We start from the raw sequence: 20,427 nt of genomic DNA on the forward strand, positions 1-20,427 counted from the left end.
GCCCTTCGTTCTCACCCGCATCCCACTGGGGCGATAGAATTTGGGTCCCTCTGCATGAAATGGCCTGGCTGTGAAATAACAGTTAAAAGAAGAAAATGGTGGTGGGGGGAAACAGTACACAGGAAGTAATTTTGAAAAGCGAGGACAGGATGGCTCTTTGATCTAAGGGATTGAGCTTCCACACTGGAACTGGGGGGATATCAAAGGTTTTCCATGGAATGTTCTTTGCCAGATAAGGTAGGTTATCCAGTTACCAGTGGGTTACACCCAACTCGGAAGCTGAGAGCTGTCACACTAGAAGAGCGGGGTCAGAGATCTCACGCTTTGGGCAGTCTGATACACATGGGAAAGCCAGGATCATTCCCAAGGGGAGACCTAAGTCCCTCATGGCTTTGGTAAAGTAGCTTTACAGGTGGTATCCCACACTTTGTAGGCATTAATGCTGGTCTTGTAGAAGTCAGTTCTCACAAGAGTGAGTTGTTATAAAGCAAGGCTACCACACCCACTTGGCCTCTTCTATAGGTGACCATTTCCTTTCCTACTTCTTTGCTTTATTGTGCCACAGCCAAGAAGTCCTTTACCCAACTGACGGGCTGGTCAATCTTGGATTTTTAGCCTCCTAAACTGTGAGCTAAACAAATATCTTTTCTTTATAAAATATTCAGCCTCGGATATTTTCTATAGGAACAGAAATAAGACTAATACAATAGGTAAGAAAAGCATAGAGGTGGATAGATAGTAGTGGTTAGATACTTGCTCCAGGGCATTTACATCTCTCCCCAGCCAACCCTTATGACCACTTATAGGAAGGTGTTATCTGAGAGTCAGGTGTTCAGGCCATTTAGAGGTGCCTGGTCTTCTAGTAGACTTGCCATAGACATCAATGAAAATTTGGAAGAGAAACTCACTTTGAAGAATAGTAGAATGACATTTTACAATGGTTTTATAATCATTTTTTTCCCACATGGCTTCATCCACAATAGAAATATTTATTGAAGAACATGAAAATAGACAGAAAATTTTTGAAATTTCTTATTTGTCCAGTGTCCAGCTAGTAGCCTTAACTAAACACAAATAGACTAGCAGATATATCTAAATGATATATTTCATTTTTTAAGCTGGTCACAGTGGCACATGCCTGTAATCCTAGAGGTTTGGGATGTTAAGGTAGGAGGTTTGCAAATTCAAAGCCAGACTCAGCAACTTAGTGAGGCCCTATGCAATTTGAAAGACCCTGTCTCAAAATAAAACAAAAAGGGCTGGGGTTGTGGCTCAGTGTTTAATCGTCTCTGGATTCAATCCCTGGTACCCGCCCTCCCCCAAATAAAATGATATGCAATAAAATAAAATAAATGACTGACTTTCATTTTTTAAAAGGCAAACTGAGGTTTATTTGAACATTTGTGCCTATATGCTTATATGATGTTGTTTTCCCCTGATTACTTTCTTGAAATATTATTCCCATATACAATAAAGTTCCATGATGTTAAGTATAAGTTCAATGAATTTTGATAAATGCATACAGCCTAGAAATCACCATCACCACTAAAACAGGGAACGTTTCTGTCACCTCAACATACTCTTGCACTCCCTTCACAGTCGATTCCCTTTCTCCAGCCTTTGTCAATATGGATCTGCTTTCTGTCATTAACATTATCACTTTCCTAAGTATTCATGTGACGTTATCATACAGTAAGTGCCCTTGTGCCTGGCTTCTTTCTTGTGGCACACTGCTTTTGATGTTCATACAGATTGCTGCATTTAATGATAGCTACTCCTGTCATCACTGAGCAGTGTTTAATGTTTGTACAGGTCACAAATTATCCATTCACCTGCTGATGACCATTTGAGTTGTCTCTAATTTTGGCTATGATGAAAAAGACTGTTATGAAAATTGAATACAAAATTTATATTTCTCTTGGATAAACACCAAGGAATGAGGACTATGGTTTTAAAACCAAGAAATATTTGTTTTCCTATATCAACTATTCCAACAAAATAAAGAACACAAATATTTCAAAATTAATCTTATGTCACAATAAAATTTATTAGTGAGTCCACTGTAAGACAATTGAAGAGTCTGTACATTTTCTAGTCCTAAAAGAGCCACACACAATCACATACATTCAACATTCCAGGATAATGCTTAATAGTATGTATGAGACACTGTTCCTTACAAACTTCAATATATTATTAATCAAATAATACATTCATTATTACTATAGTTTGTGATATTTTTTTCTTAAGAGCAAAAATAAGAGTTGTAGAATCTCCAATTTGAAAAACAAGACAATTTCAATCAGACCATTTTATAAAGAAATACATGTACAAAATACCTACATGTCAACATCAGTTATATTTGCTTTACAGAAGGAAAATATTCTTCATTTCATTTTCCAAATGAAAAACATTTTCTAAATTCACATGCTAGGATTGATCTGTAACACATAGAAATGTCTGGAATAGAAAATTTTTAAGTATCAGAATCCAGGGATATTGTGTTTGCATTAAAAAATGCAGAGAAGCCTAACATTAACAAATTATGATTCCACAAAAGTCAAAGTTATGACTTAGATGCCCCTTACTTAAATAATAGTAATATCACTACAAGTTAAAAACTATTGATAACCACTGAATTGTAATACATGCAGACACTGAGAAAATTTCAAGTGCTTTTAAATACCTGTCATTATAAAAATGAATATTGTGCAATATTGTGGTCTCTAGAAAAAGAAGCATGACAAAGTAAAACTTTAACCTTCAAAGTTTCATTCCAAAGTTACCAAGAAGTCTCAACTTCACTGAATTAATAAAGGTAAAACACATCCCATGACTGACTTCTGTGGTAGAACCTAAAACTTTAATGAAATATATGTAACAAAAATAAAATGAGGAGTTTCCTGGTATGTTATTATATTTGTATTCCCTTATCTTAATACTTAGAAACTCCATTTAAATTTTTTAAACTAGACACATAAAATTATTCTAAAAGTATAAATGAGTATTATGTGCATCAATTGACCAACCATCTGCCATGACCTGACAGCATCCAAAATATTTCACCACCTGACAAGATCAGGCCCAGACTGGAGAAGACTGGGGCCAAAGGCACAGGGAGCTCAGGACCACACAGTGGTTAACAGTGCCAGCTGGTGGAGGGGGCACACAGCTGTGTCCTCCGAACCCCAGCACATTTCCGCTTGTATCAATGTACCCAGTCCCGCGGATGGCGCAGAACTTCCAGAATTTCAGCTTCTTTGGAATTCTCCGAAGGTGAATGCATGTACTCCCATCTAAACATGATCAAAGCAGAAGCAAAAAAATTTTGAAAGTAATAATAAGTAACATACAACTCTTAAAATAAGTAAAAAAAAAGAAAGAAAAAATAATAAAGAATAAAAACTAACAAAAAAAGTGTTGCTTCTCTTCTTTACTGTGCTTAATAATGCCTTGCCACCCACTAACTTTTTAAAAATATCTACAGCTAAAGAAATAGGTTTTTTTTTCATTCTTGAGCATATTTGGGCTAATATTAATATCCCAGAGCCTACATGCACTTTCATGTAAACCAAGGTTTCATAAACTGTAGCACCTCAGATGATCCGTGGGCAGATGTTAGCTCAATTCTTACCCAAAACTCTTCCCAGAGGGGGTGGGAAATCAAACAGGAAGGGATAGTCAAACTTATCCCCTCAAATACCTCTTACTTCTCTTTCACCTTTGTCCACAAAGCTCTGTCATTCATTCTATAAAATCCAATATGATTTACCTTAACTATCTAACCATGATTTTCTTATAAAATCAGCAAAGTCAAAACCAGTGAAGTCTTAGGTAAGATACTGTCAGCATTGACTTTCATATTTTAGGAGGGTTAGTCGGTTGGGGAAGACATGTGAGTTATCTGCTTACCGGGCAGTTAGAGGTAAAGACATCAAGATGCTTTCAATCCTGGATCCTGGAGTGAAGAGGCCAAACTTTGTGCCCCGATCATACAGCAGATTAAATTCTACATACCTGAGATGAACACATCAAACAACATTAAGAGCCTGCTGAATGATATCTTTCTATTAAGCCTGTAACAAATACTTCAAGTGTGTGTGTGTGTGTGTGTGTGTGTGTGTGTATGTGTGTGTGTCAGGGCGGGGGGGGGGGTTCTCTCTCTGTCAGCTGGAACTGGCACAGAGAATACCAGCCTACAGCCCAAAGAACTTTCCCCATCTGGCCAGCATAAATAAAAGGGCATTCTACCCCATGAACAATCGGATACACATTCTGCCCCAACACAGAGCAGTTACAAAAAAAAGAAGGTTATGTTTCCCATAAATAAACAGAATGAATACAAAGCTGGGAACTTTAAGGCACAACAATTAAGGAAAAAAATGGCATCCCTTCTTAGGATAACACAGCTCCTTCTGGTCCTCCCCATGGGCTGATGATTTCATTTCACTTCCTAGAACTCATAAGCACTACTAAGACAGTGTAGAACTTATGTAACTGAAGACCAAGTACAGCTACAGGTAATATTATTAATGATTATAATATTCTAGATGTTCCTCTTTCTTTTTTATTTTATTTTTAAGATATATTTTTAATTTATAACAGCGAACGCATAACAATTCTTATATGACATATATAGAGCACAATTTTTTGTATTGGGGTAATTAATTATGATTGAATGTGATAATCATTATTATCCAAAGTACATGTATGAAGACACGAATTGGTGTGAATATACTATGTATACAACCAGAGATATTCCTCTTTCTTAAAAACTAGACACATAAAATTATTCTAAAAGTATAACCACTGAATTGTTATATATTTTCTTAAAGTGGGTAATAACATTTTTAAGTACTGGTATAATTCATTCTTCCGGCAGATTAACAACAACCATAATATAGTGTTTTGAGTCTTAGTGCTGTGTTTTTTTTTTTGTTGTTGTTGTTTTTCAAGAAAAATATCATGGGCATCAACTAAAACTTGGTTCAGTATATTAACTTGTCCAAGGATTCCATTAACTGTCATAGACACAGATATGGATTCCAACTAACTTAAAAATATTTATCCACCTTTAACATCATGGGATGTCAAAAAGTTTCTTCTCCCCAATTTCAAAAGGATAATTTTTACAACCCAAGGAAGTCAGAATGATCCATAAATGTGAAAATTTAAATAAATAGTCCCTCTTTCAGATCATTTTTCAACTACTTCAGAAACTACTCTGCTGGTCTTAAATTTCCTTAGATATTCTCATTTATCCTACTGGTTATTATCTTTAAGCCCATTCATAGCAAAATATTCTTTAGAACCCACAGTAATTCATTTTTAAAATATCATTTTGTGTGAAAACTTGTAAAAAAAAACTATAAAAATTTAAATTATTTTATCCATGCATCCTTTTCTAGTTCTCTCCACTTATACTAATGACTATTGTATACCCCCTTATTTCTATTTCAAAAGATAATTTAAGTAAATCTTCTTTTTTCTTAAGATCATGGAAAAGAGGGCTGGGGATATGGCTCAAGTGGTAACTTGCTTGCCTGGCATGCGCGGGGTGCTGAGTTTGATCCTCAACACCACATAAAAATAAAATAAAAATGATGTGTCCACCAAAAACTAAAAAATAAATATTTAAAAAAATTGTCTCTCTCTCTCTCTTTAAAAAAAAATAGATCATGGAAAAGAATTTAATCTCTAAGCTACCTTTTTACTCAATGTTCATTCTAAAAACATGATCCCTAATGGAACGCTGATTCCCTAGCGTATATTGATGTACTTGAAGAACTATGTCAAAGGTCCTTATAAGGGGTACCCCAAATGTATTCTCTATGTGATACACGTATTCCTTTCTTTGAGTGAATACCACCCCTTCTTCACATCAGCCTCCCTGACTTCCAAAAGGTTTCACTTAGATCTGACCTTGATCCTTTCCATGTATTTATCCTCTCTGAGGTGCCTATAAATTATGAGATTTAATCAACCTTTTTTGATTTAACTAATGCCTATGTTTTACCCTGCTTCCCTTTACCAAAACAAAAATAAGGTGAAAGTCTTTAGTGGGAAAAAAGTGACTATGAGACAAAAGTTCAAAGTCAGAGGAAATAATAGCAGCAACTAAGGACAAGAGACTAGAAGAGGGGGCCAAGGGAGAGACTCAAGTCAAAAAGAAACCAGAATGACCACTGAAAAGGAAACTCATATCTGAACAAATGGTGCGGAGGAGGAGTAATCTGTAAAGGAGACAGTGCATTATGAAATATGAGAGACTGAAGACAGCACAAGCATCTATAAGCCTCTCCTATGAGGAAAGAGCTATTCTCTTGCCATCTTAGGGCCCAGAGATAAGGGTGGTAGAAGGAGACTATCTTGAAGAACACTCACACGACACACTGCAGAAAAGAATCTATTAGTGCTATCCTAATATCCACACTTCTAACACAAAAAACACCAGACATGCAATGATACACATACAATGGAATTTTCAGAATGACCTGCCATCATTCAATGTAAAAAAGAAAAATAAAAAGAAAAAAACCTATTCCTATTTTAAAACTATTCCTCTAAGCAGTTTTAAAAGCTTCATCTGATTACTCCTCACAAAATTTGCCAGCTCTGCAAATGAAATCTTGTACAAAACTAAGATACTTTAATTTCCACAAAGTTTTAAATTATCCTTTTAGATATGTCTTCCCCATTAAATGACCTTCTATTCAGCAGGTCCATGTTATGTCCCTCTGTGGTCATTATAGTGCCTAACCATAGGAAGCCCACAATAAATGTCAAGTGAAAGAAGGAAAGAGTGTCAAAGGTATATTTGAGAAATTTGGCAGGGTGGGGATGGGGTGTCTGTGATGTCCCCAAACAGATACATGGTTTAAGAAATTTCTAAAAGGAAAAATTTAATAAACTTTCATTTTTCCAAGTTGATAAAGCTTTACCTCCTTAGTTATCAAAGCTTCGTGTGCCTGAGACAATTAACATAAATTAGAAAATCTATGTCATGAACTAGTGGTATAGATACATTTAAGAGGATAATGAGAAACTGATGTGGGCTGGCAGGATGGATATTTGGAACTGACCCATTTGGCCACCCAATCAAGCTTTTCAAGCTCAATGCACTCAGCAGGATGAATAAAGTGACTATCATGGCTTACCATTATATAAACCTGCTTCAACTTCCTCTCTTTCTTGTACTAGAAAGACAAGTTTTAGAGTCAAGATGATTCAGTGCCATCTCTGGAATCTTATATGTACCAGCTGTGTCATCTTGGGTAAAGACAAGAAACTTTACTTTCTATATTTTATCATCTGTAAAATATTACACCTATCACACAGATCTGTTGAGAAAACTGGATGAAAAATACCTAAGATAGGTGTTGCCCACATCAGTGTGCAAGGCTCCAAAATTACTAATTACTAAGTTCTCATTAAGTGTAAGTAATTTCTGCAATTATTTATATTAAAATAACTTTTAAGATGAATGAAAAGTATGATTGCAAATTTAAAAATCAGCAAAGAAATGCCCACATCTTGAAATAAGACTGGAGGACATTGCCAGAAGTCTAACAGAAATTAGCTAAATTTTCTTCAGCAAATACTGCATACCTACTGTACGTCTCTAATGGATAGATGAATCAAATAAACTTTATTTATTTTTAGAATACTATTTTACAGTATTTTCAGTTTCATTTGTAACATTTATCTGGTTATAAAATAAAATCAGACTGCATATTAACATCTGCCAAAGACAACCCGACACCCTATCCATTGTAATTAAGGCTTCACCATTTCTTCCAGCTGTACAGAGACAATTTATTCTGCTGTTACTTACCGTCCTCTTCTAAGTTGCTGCCACAGCTTCTCCTGGGGGGTGAATGAGTCATCACAGTGCTTTTTCACAAGGGGGATATAAGAAGGAACCACAGCCTGGGCACAGCTCTGCACAAAACGAAACACCTCCTCCTTGGATGGAGAGTCAAGATCATCAAAAAAGATACCACCAATGCCCCTGCGCTCTCCACGGTGTGCTATAAAAAAATAATCATCACACCTGAAAAACACAGCAGGATCAAATCAGGGATCAAAGGAGAAAAAAGACAGACATGAAAATCCATGTGAGCCTCTTATTTCAGAGCCCTATCTTCAATTAAGGCCAGCACAGTGTCCTTATTTTCTAACCATGAAAATGAAACTAGGACTTTAGAAAGATACTCTTATCTGTAATCAGGCAACTGAGTCATGTCTGAAGAATACGGAACTTCAAGGACTTTAGTAAAGAGAGCAGCAGAGTTCAACATGAATCCTGTCCTTGAAACAAGTGATGCTTTTACAGGAAGCAGGAGGATGGATGTCTTCCAACAATGATGCCAACCAGCGTGTAACCCTGAACTCTAGAGTCAAAGGAAGGAACTGTAAAAAATCTCAATGATCTCTTTCAGCCATAAGATCTGATGACTTTATAGCATGCATAACTGAGAGGGATTGGCCTTCTATATCTGCCCAAACAAGCTTCCTAAGTCATCTCCTAAATACTAATAGTTTGCAGAATAGTTTACAACTTACAATAGTTCTGATGATCTGTGTATAATAATGGTCCCTCAACAGAATAAGCTGTTTCAACAAACAAAAGCTGTTTAAAAGATCACTTTTTATAGCCTCAAAAGATCAAACTCAAAAGAAAACAAAAACTAAAAAGCAAAAACTGGAACTGATGCACTGGTATAACCAACTCAGTACCTCAGCGGTGTGCTTTCCTTTATATGAATAACATAGTTCTTTTCAAAAGTATATCCTGAGCAAGGGTGTGAAGTCAGCTTTTAACCCAAATCACCTCAAAATTTCTCTTTATAAGATTATAAAACAAAGAGGTTTACTAAACACTTACACTAAAAATTTCTTGTTAACTAGCCTGGATCCTAGATTTTTTTTTTTTTTTTTTTTTTTTGGTGGTGCTGGGGATTAAACCCAGGGCCTTGTGCATGGAAGGGAAACTCTCTAGCAACTGAGCTAGATCCCCAGCCCCTGGATATCTTACTAATACTAATTAAAAGTCATCTCAGTAGAAGAAATAAAAAATCATGACAGTACCCCACCAATACTCCTGGAAGGATGCCGAGTTGTGGGAAAGAGTAAAAACAAAATGAAAACCTGTATCTTTTCATTTACATGCATCCATAGCTTATAGTTTTCACTGGCAATGTTAAATCAAGAAGAGAATATTCCAAAGCTTTATCTTTTGTTAAAAAATATTTTAAAGCTAAATGTCAGACTCCTGAATAAGTGATAATTTTCCACAATTACTAGGTATAAAAACAAAACAAAAAGACAAAATCCCCTCTTGGTTTTCTTTTTAAGAATGGCAATTAGCTCTAAACAGAATTGGGTTCTTTATTCTTATTCTAAACAATTTATGCTAAGATTCTATTTGATTATGTAACAAATATTCTGAGTCTCTTCACATCTGTAAGGGTTATATTCTATCTTTCTAAATCATTTGAGATCAAAAAGAGATGCTGCTACACAATATGTATTATAGACATTCAAATATAAATTGCTAAGTAAATACTTTATTTAAAACACTTAAAATTGGGATTCCACTTATTTTGGTAAGCAAAATATGAAAATAGTTAAATCTTCATAACTGAAGAAGGTGTTTAGTGATATAACAGCTGCCTTCAGGACTCATCAAAGGAATGAGACATACTTTTAGGGTCATAAAAGTGCAATATCTGTACCTACCATTTTTTAAATTTGGGGTAGAGATCTGGACCATGCTGGTCACAAGCCTCCTTTAGAGTTCTGTGAAAATGAACAGCATCCTCTTGGTTCAAGTATGTTGGAGTGAGGTCACATCCACCACCAAACCACCACTGCTTGGTACCTACCAGATCAACACACTGGGTTCAATGTGGACTCTGAGATTCCACACACTACTGACTGCATTAGCAAACTCAATTCATCAGCTTAATTTATTAAGCATAATATAGTGAAAATCAAAAACCATTTTACAGCCGGGCGCTGTGGTGCACATTGGTAATCCTAGGGGCTCGGGAGCCTGAGGCAGGAGAATTGTGAGTTCAAAACCAGCCTCAGCAAAAGCAAGGTGCTTTTGTAAAAGCTCCCGAGGAAATTCTGAAGCTCCCCCTATTAAAAACCACTGTCACCCCTTCCCTTCACCCAGAAATGGACAAAATACTTGCTAAGGTGGCAACTTACCGTTTGAGTATAATTGTTTGATGAACTTACTTTGATCTATTGATTATCAATACAAGTTACCAATTGTTTTTTTGTTTCTTTGGTGCTGGAGACTGAATAGGGTCTTGGTGTATTCTAAGCACACTCTATACCACTGAGCTATACTCCCAGTCAGTAAATAAGTTTTAAACATTAAAAGACTGAACCAAATTGAAAAGCTTCAAAATGAAAAATTAAGGCAGTAACTTTAAATGCCATCACCTGTAGACACATGAGCAGGAGTGGGCATGGCATTGCATAGATGCTCCAACAAGTTTTAACAGATGGCTCTGCTGATAGTCATAGGCTGGAATTACATGCACCTGAGGCCTGATCAAATGTATCCTATTTTAAACCAACTGATAATGTCATGGTGACGAGCAAAGCTATGCATGGAGAAATATTTTCTCCAAAAGCAAATTCTCAATTTCAACTTAACTTCATATATGAAGTTTTCCTTCAGATATAATGAACTTATATTTGTAAAGAATCCTGTGTGCACTTCAAAGTTTGAGTTTGTTAAATCATTTTTTTCCTGTGCTGGAGGAAATATGGGGAGGTCAGAATCAATCAATACCATTTTCACTTTCCATATCTAGTGCATAATCCACTGTATCTGCTGAGGAATACGCTTTCATACACTTCCTGGAAACCTAGTTAAGGTTGTAGTTATTCTTCCTTGCTTTAGATGTGATGCTTTATTATCTGGTTTTAAAATATATATTTTGTGCAATAATATTTTTCACAGTTCCTGATTCACTTACCATCAGCTTCTTCTACTTCAAAGTATCTGTAGTTGAAATGGATAGTGGGAGCATGAGGATTCTTAGGGTGAATAACAGAGCTCACGCCCATAGCAGAAAATGGCAATTTACCTGGAAAGTAAAATATGTATTGAGCTGCACTCAATCATCTGGCCTGATACAAATGAACTCTAATGTGATTTCTAAATCAATTTTCAAATGCTGCTTTTCAATTTTTTTTCTAAAATATAATTTTCACAAAGTAACTATGAACATGCTTATCAAGCATATGCCCCCACAGAGCTTTTTCCAAAAACACTATTTATTTTATAAATAAAACTTATGTGGTGGTGGGGGGGGTGTTGCAAAACTATGAAACACTGTTAAGATGATCTGATTTACCATCTTTAGTCTTCAAAACTTTTCCTCTGCTTCTCATTTGCTTTGCTGCTTCCTCGGAAAGATTCCCATGAACGACAGAAATGCTCACCCCAGCCTTCTCAAAAACCCGCCCATCTTGAAGTACACAGCTGATGCCGCCACCGCCTGTTTAGAGAAATGGAAAATAGGGAGAGTATAGAAGTCTGCAAATCTGAGACCTTGCATGTAGGTGGTGAGATGAGTAGTTATTTTCCTCCTCTACTTTCTAAATATTCTATAATGGTATATCTATAATTTTTATCTATAATAAAATTAAATAGCTAATTTAGCTTTATGGCATGAGCTGTTGATAATGGTCAAATACTGAATCTCCTCATATCTTTAAAGTAAATATTTCCTCTACATTCTTATGACATCACCTAAAATAAATCACTAGAATATTCTCCCTTCAAATACTGCCCTTCAAAATGGGACTCTTATGATATATGAGGGAAAGCTAAAGTTAAAAAATAATAATGGGTACTTGAATGATGTTCTATTATTACTGAATCTAAAAGCTTTATATTGTTTCAATGTTTTTTTTTTTTCTCAGTTTACCATGAGTCTTTTGTGTTTACAGATGATTAAAAAACAGTAGATAACAGTAGACTTAAGGAATTCAGAACCTCAAATTGAGCAAGACACACATTAATATTCAGGCATAAGATCCTAACTATTAGTTTTGTATTTTGTTTTTGTTTACTCAAGACACTGAGGTCACCATAAGGGCACTGTTTCATGAAGGTTCATGTTTGGCTTGTTTTAATTTTAAGAACTTTAGGGCTGGGTCAAAAGATGACCTATACAACCCCTGTACATTTTAAATGAGAAAACTAAAATCTAGAGAGGCAAAAAAGTGTGTTGAAGGTGACACTAGGCATGGTGGCATAGGCCTGTAATCCCAGCAACTTGGGAGGCTGACACACAAGGATCACAAGCTCAAGGCCAGTTTCAGCAAATTAGTAGGCCCTAAGCAACTTAGTGAGACCCTGTCTCAAAATTAAAAAATCAAAAGAACTGGGGATGTGGCTCAGTGGTAAAGACCATCTGGGTTCAATCCCCATTATGAAAAAATAAACAAAAGCAAGATCACACAGCTGGCCATAGACCAAAACCATTTGTCCAAGTCTTGTTCCTGTTTCAGGCAACATTCTAAACATTTGACATATTTCAACACTTGACATCACTTCACTAAAATTTCATAATATGCATACATAGATTAGGGAAACATACATAATATACATACCTAAGGAAACAGGTACAAAAGAGTTAAATAACTAACCAAAGGTCACATAACTAGTCTAATACCTGAGGCTGTGACCTGGTTCAGTGGCCTTCACTTGAAAACATTACAAGATGGAAAACACTAAGTAACCTGACAGAACCTCACTTAATGTGGCTGTAGCAGTATCACAGCTCAAAATCTAGTGGTAAATAGTTGCTGTTGTATTCCCCCATTTATGAGCAAGATGTGGGGTTTCACTGTATAGGCAACAGCAATGGTCGCCATTATATGACTCCATAAGAACTGGGTTTGATACTTAAGCATGTTGGCATTAAATAGAAATATTTTTCTAGCAGGAAATCTGATAGGTGCATTTGGCAGAGCCACTGACAAACCAAATATTCCTTGTGGAAAAGAAAAAAGAAGCCTGCGGTTGTGGCTCAGTGGTAGAGGGCTCACCTAGCATGCCCGAGGCACTGAGTTCAATCCTCAGCACTACATAAATGTAAAATAAAGATATTGTGTCCACATTCTCGACAAATGAGACCCTCAGATGAAGGAGTTTGACAAGCATTTTGCATGACGGAGTCAAGTTCCTCTATCTCTAAATGATGAAGGACAAAAGCACCTGGAGAAACCGATGAAATTCAGGGAAAACCGATCTTCAGTAACTTTGGACATCCAAACTTGTTGTATGTAAATATCCCTTAAGATTTCCTTGAAAAATGTCATTATGGAATTGAGAACATTTTGAAATACCCAGTACTAAACTGACAACAGATCCGGGTCCACACCTGCAAGCAGAGGGTTGATGGCTCTCTCAAGTGGCCCCTCTGGGGCATCCCCTATACCACCATCCCAATCCTGAGGCAGGGTCTTTCAGCAACCTGGAGTCCCGCCTTTTTTCCAAGCCCCGCCTCCCTCTAGGGTCCGAACACCTCACCTTCCTTCCTCTCCCATCGGTCCACAGAGAAGCTAGCGACCCCATCTACCTGTGCCAGTGCCTGGCACACCTGGGCCTGCGTCTCCAGGATCAGCAGCTCCATTTTGGTCTTCATGTCGCCTGGCCTCTTCCGCAACTCGTCCAAGTCAGTCACAGGCGAGGCCATAAAGCAGCTGCAGCGTCGGGCCAGGTCATCCTCCTGTGGCCTCTCCGGCGAGGGACTCCGCACCCCGGAGCTCTTGGGCACCATCTCGGCCCGGTGCACATGCCCGAAGGCGGCGGTGGCCAGCCCCGCCAACCCTGCTAGCGCTGCGGCCAGACCGGTCCCAGGCCAAGGGCCACCTCTAGCCGAGGGGCCATAAGCAAGTCCACGGCTGTGCCCCGTGCCAGCCGTGCCAGGGGGCTGGCAGATGCGTCCGGTTGCGCAGCGCTGGGACCAAGCACGCAGCTCTCCGCAGCCGCCTCGCGCCGCGAGCCAGCAGGGGCCTGCGCTCAGCCTACCCAGGTACCAGGCCATGCTCCGCGCTGTCGCACTAGGCAGTGCCCACGTCCTGGAGACTGGCCCCTTAGCTGGACGGGTTCCTCAACCGGCGACCAGCACTAATGGTCAGAACCTCTAGCCGAGAAGCTCTACTGCCGGTTTGGGCCCCGGGTGGTGGACTCGGAGCAGGGAATGCTGGGAGCTGTAGTTCGGCTCATATCGCCACCTGCAGTGAGCGCCAGTGCTCCCTGGGGACCCGGAGATAAAGATCCTCCGCGCCTTGAAAGGCTGGTTGGACCAGAAAAGATTTCAGCATGGGGAGGTGCAAGAGAGCTGTGGAAGCAAACAAACAGATAAGAGAGGCTTTCTTGTCACGTACAACCCTGGGTGTGCTGTCAGCCACAGCTAGAAGGCAAAATAGAGATAGGAGACTGAGAACCAACAGGGAAGGAAATATGGCAGAAACACACCCTCACCTCCACCCTGACCGTCCTGCCTTACATATTCCAAAAAAAAAAAAAAAAAGTTTTGAAGAATATAGATCCTACCTCCAGATCTATGGAATGTTTGCAAAAGTGCCCGGGTCCCAGTCCTCCAGCGCACCTAGAACGTGTGGGGGCGGTGAGAGCCGGCCTGAGGAACTCCTTGCCTAAGGAGTGGGAAGTTAAAAAAATAGTTGAAAGCCCTGGGGCCTAGGGATCTCCTTGCTTAAGGAGTGGGAAGTCAAAAAAGTAGTTGGAAGCCCTTAAGAGAATCCCAGGGAAAGATTTTTCTGTACTCAAGTCCATATCACAGATCTGTACATAAAATCTTGCTTGGCCTTGCTTCTCCAATGTCCACTTAATAATTTTAGAAATAGGAAAAAACAACGTGGATGTTTAACTTAACCAGCATGCAACGCCTGACGTGGGAAGTTTGCCTGATTAAGAAATACGAGGCCTGGCCTGTAATACAGTGGGTCCGAAGGCCAAGACAGCAAGACTGCAAGTTCAAGGCCAGCTGCATCAATTTAGTGAAATCTTGTCCCCAAAAAAGAATTAAAATTTTAAAAGTGCAGGGGAGGCACTGGAGATGTAACTTAGTGGTAAAGCGCCTCTGAGTTGGATCCCCAGTGCCAAAGAAAAAGAAAGTCACACCAGGACTGTCACTCTAGTGACTCAGGAGGCTGAAGCAGAAGGATCAGAGCTTTCAGTCAGCTGGGACAACTTAATGATACCATCTCAGAATTGAGAAAGAAGCGGGGGTGGGGGGTGGAGGGGTGTAGCTCAGTGATAGAGCACCCTTGGGTTAAATTCCCAGTAACCATAATAAATAAATAAATAATTTTAAAATAATTATCCAACCATTATAGGGTGCTGCCAATATTTTTAACATTCAATACTTCCAACAACTCCTATAAACTAGGCAGAGCAAACATCCACACTTTAATCCATACCCCCCTGTCTCCCTTCTCCTTGCCTCACACACTAGTAAGAAATGAAGCTTACATATTGAAATGCAGGAGTTTTGTCCCATAACTATAACCCACTACTCTGAAGTCTAGACACAAAGGTATAAGAAAAATTGTCAACATTTTCAACACTTGTTTTAAGAACTAATTGGTCCCTTAAGTATCCATAATTATTTTAATTTGTAGTAGCAGATATTAGTTTAAGCCAATGGTGGTTATTCTCACTAAATTTTCCCTGATGGAAGTTCAGCGGCTTGCACTGGGCTCCTTGTGCACACCAGTGTGTCTTAGCCACAGCAACCTCAGGCAACTTTTGCCCTGAATATAATGCTGCCTGGATTAGCATGCGTCTCCAAGACTAAACAGCTAAGAGTCCATGGAAGGAAATGGCCTGGATTGAGAAGTGCATAAACTTCACCTAAGGATGAAAACAAGCAGTTTTTAGCCACATGGTAATCTTTCAGGAAGCTATGTTAGAAGGAAAGGAAGCATAAGAACTATCACTTCAGGAGAGGCATTTGCCTTTTCTGGACTCCTGTGATGAGTTTGGCAGGGCCTACAGAAGATAAATACACCTCATTGGTGAAAAAAAACCTCTCAGCCCTTTGACTGTCAGAAGCCACTTTGTTATTATTCCGATTCTGCAACTACCCATTAAGTTAGCAAAAGATAAGCAGGAACAGACCATTTCAAACATTTGCTAACTCTCAAATGCTGGTTCTGAACAAGCTGTATATTGCTAAGTATTATTTGTCAATGTGGAATAAAAGGCGTCCCCTCTCTGAGCAATTTCATGCATCACAGAGCTACTGGGGACGAAAAAAAAGTTCATAGTAATTTGTAAGACATATGGTATAAGGTAGGAGTGTTCATCTGTCAGGTTTTTTCCCCCAGTGAATGGATACACTGATGGAAACACTCCTTTATAATTTGTTTTCTTCATGACCCAATAGCCAAAACATTCTGACTAATCTTATACAAACTTAGGAGGAATAAGAAAATGCACGTCAATTTTTAAACACACAATTCTCAGAATGCTCCTTCCTCTGTCCCCCAAAGTACTATAGGACATAACTGATTTTAAGTCAGATGGCAGAATATTAGTCTTCCTTATAGAGAGAACTGGAGGCCTCCATTTCATCCCTCAGGTAGCTTTACTGCTTTCTAACACAAACATGCCCATACCCACACACATACCCATAATTCCCATTATCTTTACTAAATTGTATTATTTTCACCAATTCCCAAATTTTGAAAGACAGTCTCAAGAAATTTACTACCAAAATGACTCAGTACTGTTGTTTTCAGATAGTCACAGAAACTCAAGCTAATTAGTAACAAAGTATTGCTAAACATGTGTTTGCCTTGGCATGCTTCTGCCCAACTTAGAAATTCTGTTGGGAGTCATGGGGTTAGTAAGATTAAGAAAGAAGGGGAATGTTTGAGATTTTAATTTTAATTTTTGTCCTAGAACTTATATTTTTAAAATTTTAGAGTGTCAGAGGCAACTGCTTACATAGGTCACCAAAAGAGCTCTTAAAGCTATAAATAAACTAAATATTCAATATAATTTAATGTGGTTATACCCTGCCCAGAAGGGTATAAGCCACCGGAGAAGAAAAGTCAGAAATAATTAGTGAAGACACAAGAAGCAGAGACAGAATTATAGTTTTGAAGCAGAACACCTGATACGTCCAGCCCACACAGAAGCTGGAGCTAAACAATTAGGAAATGGCTACTGTGGCTTATTTAAGGGGCTGTATCAAGGCAGGGATAGAATATCAGGGGTGGAGTTTTGCTTCATGGTGTCTTGCAGTCAGCAGGTTGATAGGCATCTTGGCAAGTCACACCCATCTCTGAGAGGCTATGTGGCTGCAGAAAGTCACCCCATCTCCTGTACTATGGGGGACCAGACAGAGCTGAACAGCAATTCACATGTATTTGGGTGATTTTACCCTGTATGGTTGTCACAAGAAGTTCCCAAATATCAGATGTTCCTACTCAAAGTCTACAATGGCAGTGTAGTCCACACATAGCCCACAGATAGCTCTTGACACTGGGCACTGATGATATCCTTGAGAAGATTACTTTTGGATTGTTTATTACAAGAGAAAAAATAGGGTACAGGTATGCTGCTATAGTCCTTCTAATATAGACTGTGTGCTATTTTGATTCAGGCCCTGAGCAATGGAATCTGCTGACTATGTACTGAACCTCTGAAACTGTGAGCCAAAATAAACACCTCCTCTTCTAGGTTGTTATTGCTATGTACTTGCTAGTTCTTCTTTCTAAATCCCCTATTTGTGTTAACGCTGGATACATAGGCTCAATTCCAGGAATCATGTTTAAAAATTTCTCCCTATAGTGGGCATCTATACTATCATCAGTTCATCACAATTCTCTTTCTCTAGAAATTTCCCTAAAAATCCCCCATTCTCCCTGTCCTCCTCCTCTTCAAGTCCCCAACTGTAAGTAATGTGGGAGAGCTCCATGTTCTTACATTATCCATATTCCTTCCTCTGAACATTATATATTGGTTCCAGGGTGGGCAACTGAACCAAAAGGTCTAAAAGGAAAAGTTCATCAAGTTTTAGACCAAGAAATAAAGTCCATCTTCTCTTGTCTGTCCACAGTTACCTAAGCAATTATATGAATCAGTTGTTGAATTAAAAAACACCTTTTCTGTCAGAGGGGAAAAAATAATTGCATTAACTTTTCTGTCAACTTTCTGGTTGAACATTCAATTACTTAAAACCTACATCTTTTTCACATGAACTACTGCTTAATAATATTTCCACTTTCCTGGTTATGGGCCAGTGATTTACTAAATTGAAATATGGGATTATACATTTATTTTTAATTATATTTAATCCTATTAGCTTCAGGTAATTTCAGAAGCTAAATTGACACTCAGTTCTGTCATTCAGCATGCTAATTATTCCTGCCAGATTTAGACATTTGCAAATTTGATTAAAATGTAAAACTCTATTCATCCAAGTGGTTGTCTTGGAAAAGAGGATATGGTTGAGTACAATGCCTTAGATTACAAGGAATTTGTTGAGTTGTTTCCAATTCAATTAAAAAAAAAAAGCCAAGCCTCCTGTTGCACATTTGTAATCCCAGTGACTGTGGAAGCTGAGAGAGGAGGTTCATAAGCATAAGACCAGCCTCAGAAATTTAGCAAGGCCCTAGGCAATTTAGTGAGATCCTGTCTCAAAATAAAAAATAAAAAGCTGAGGATTGTAGCTCAGTGGTAAATTGCCTCTGGGTTAAATCCCTAGTACCCAAAATAACAAAAAAAAAAAAAAATAAATAAAAAGAAGATATAATTCAATAAATGGCCTTCTTTGATTCTCAAAATGCAAATTCCCTAACTATATTACTTTGCCACCAAAATACAATAAAATTCTTGAATTTCATTTTGTCATTTCTTTTTGATATTCTTTAAGCATTATTAACAGAGTTTCCTATATCACTTCTAGAAGTCAGTATTTTAACTAAAGAATGATGCTTACATAGACTGGAAGGTGTATCCTGATTCAAATCATGGAGGTACTCTTTTATTCAGTACTACTCTACATACACCTCCATACTAAATTCTCCCTCCCTACCTCTCTATTTATGTTTCTCTATTAATATTTGAGCTTTGTTTTGTTTGTATACACTTCTCTTTATAACTTCAGTTGTTTTGCTTTCTGTTCTTGGTTAACATTGCACTATTTGTCCTATAAGTTTATTTCTCTTTCTCTCTCTACTTTTTCATTGGTCAAAAACTCGTCTGGCACAAACCATCCATGGGCTGTGTGTGCATTGTGTTACACACAGTAGCCTCTTGAGGGTCTCAGCCTGGATCTGCCAACTCCCTGTCAGGGATTGATCACATGATGCAGGTGCGCCTCCTCCTCTAACTCTGCCTAGGATCCCACACAGAACTTGAGGTGGATGTGACTCACCAAGATGTCCATCAATCTGCTGACCATAAGACATCAGGAAGTAAGACTGCACCCTTAAAGCCTGATTCCCCTCTGATGGCTCCACTATAAAATAATGGAAACGGTGGACTTGTGCTCTCTTTTCCAGCTTTTTCCACTGTGGAAGCTGACCCTTAAGGTCGCCTAGCACCCCTCCCTTGATTTGAAAGCTACTCTGTGTATTGCGTGGTTTTTCACTGCTTTCTTAGCCTAATGTTGCAGCCAGCTCTTTTAAACCCAGTTCATCTCATCTGCACGAGTTGTAGGCAAGACTCATTCCCCTTCTAAACCTCAAAATTCGTTTTGTTCAAATAAGATTTTAAAATACATACTCCGAAATAAGACCAAGATGGCTGAGTATATGTACCTGCATCTTCCTTCCACAAAACATGAACAGAAACAAATTTAAAAAGTAACTGCAATTCCACTAGAGTGTTTGAGGGAGAATGCCAAAACGAAGAAGGGGTGCTCCAGAGATGAGTGGAGCAGAGACTCAGGATGACCTTATAAAGGTGGGATAGATCCACAGGTCATCTACTGTCACGTCTTCCCAATTCAGATCAAGCCTGAAGCAAGAGGAAATCTTGGAGCTTTGAATGAGAAGCAGGAAGCCCTCAGCAATACACTCTAATGACAAATAAACCTGAATCATTTGTTGCTGGAGAGGATCGCAACTCTCACAGACCCTGAGCCTAGGTTGAGTAGCTGCTCGGAATTTCACAGGATCACATATCCCTGAAGAGTTCAGCCCACCTTGTGCATTCCCCACCCACGCTGCCTGCACAACACCACCATTGGGTCCTGTCGACCCACTTACCTACAAAGCAGCTCCTTGGATGTACTCACCCACCTTTGACCCTGGGAATGAGTCAGGAAGCCCACTCTGAGTGATTTATCCCACCAAAGCTCTACAAAAGCATCCACAACCTTCACATTCTGAGAGACAACCCTACCTAAGCCA

At 38.6% G+C, this 20,427-nt stretch overlaps 1 protein-coding gene across 1 annotated transcript in view; it reads right to left on the reverse strand.

The window, feature by feature from the left end:
• Positions 1-2,022: 2,022 nt before the first annotated feature.
• Positions 2,023-20,427, reverse strand: part of CPOX (coproporphyrinogen oxidase) — a 75,666-nt gene continuing 57,261 nt past the window's right edge. Inside the window, exons 2-8 of the mRNA XM_081302613.1 lie at positions 13,565-14,378; positions 11,379-11,522; positions 10,998-11,108; positions 9,739-9,880; positions 7,832-8,050; positions 3,910-4,014; positions 2,023-3,293 (exon numbers count right to left, since the gene is read on the reverse strand). Of these exons, the coding sequence (XP_081158739.1) occupies positions 3,206-3,293; positions 3,910-4,014; positions 7,832-8,050; positions 9,739-9,880; positions 10,998-11,108; positions 11,379-11,522; positions 13,565-14,081 (1,326 nt within the window). The 5' untranslated portion in view covers positions 14,082-14,378 and the 3' untranslated portion in view covers positions 2,023-3,205. The remainder of the gene's footprint in view (positions 3,294-3,909; positions 4,015-7,831; positions 8,051-9,738; positions 9,881-10,997; positions 11,109-11,378; positions 11,523-13,564; positions 14,379-20,427) is intronic.

The sequence above is a fragment of the Spermophilus citellus genome, assembly GCF_964194105.1.
Source record: "Spermophilus citellus genome assembly, chromosome: 7".
In the NCBI taxonomy this organism is placed as follows: Eukaryota; Metazoa; Chordata; class Mammalia; order Rodentia; family Sciuridae; genus Spermophilus; species Spermophilus citellus.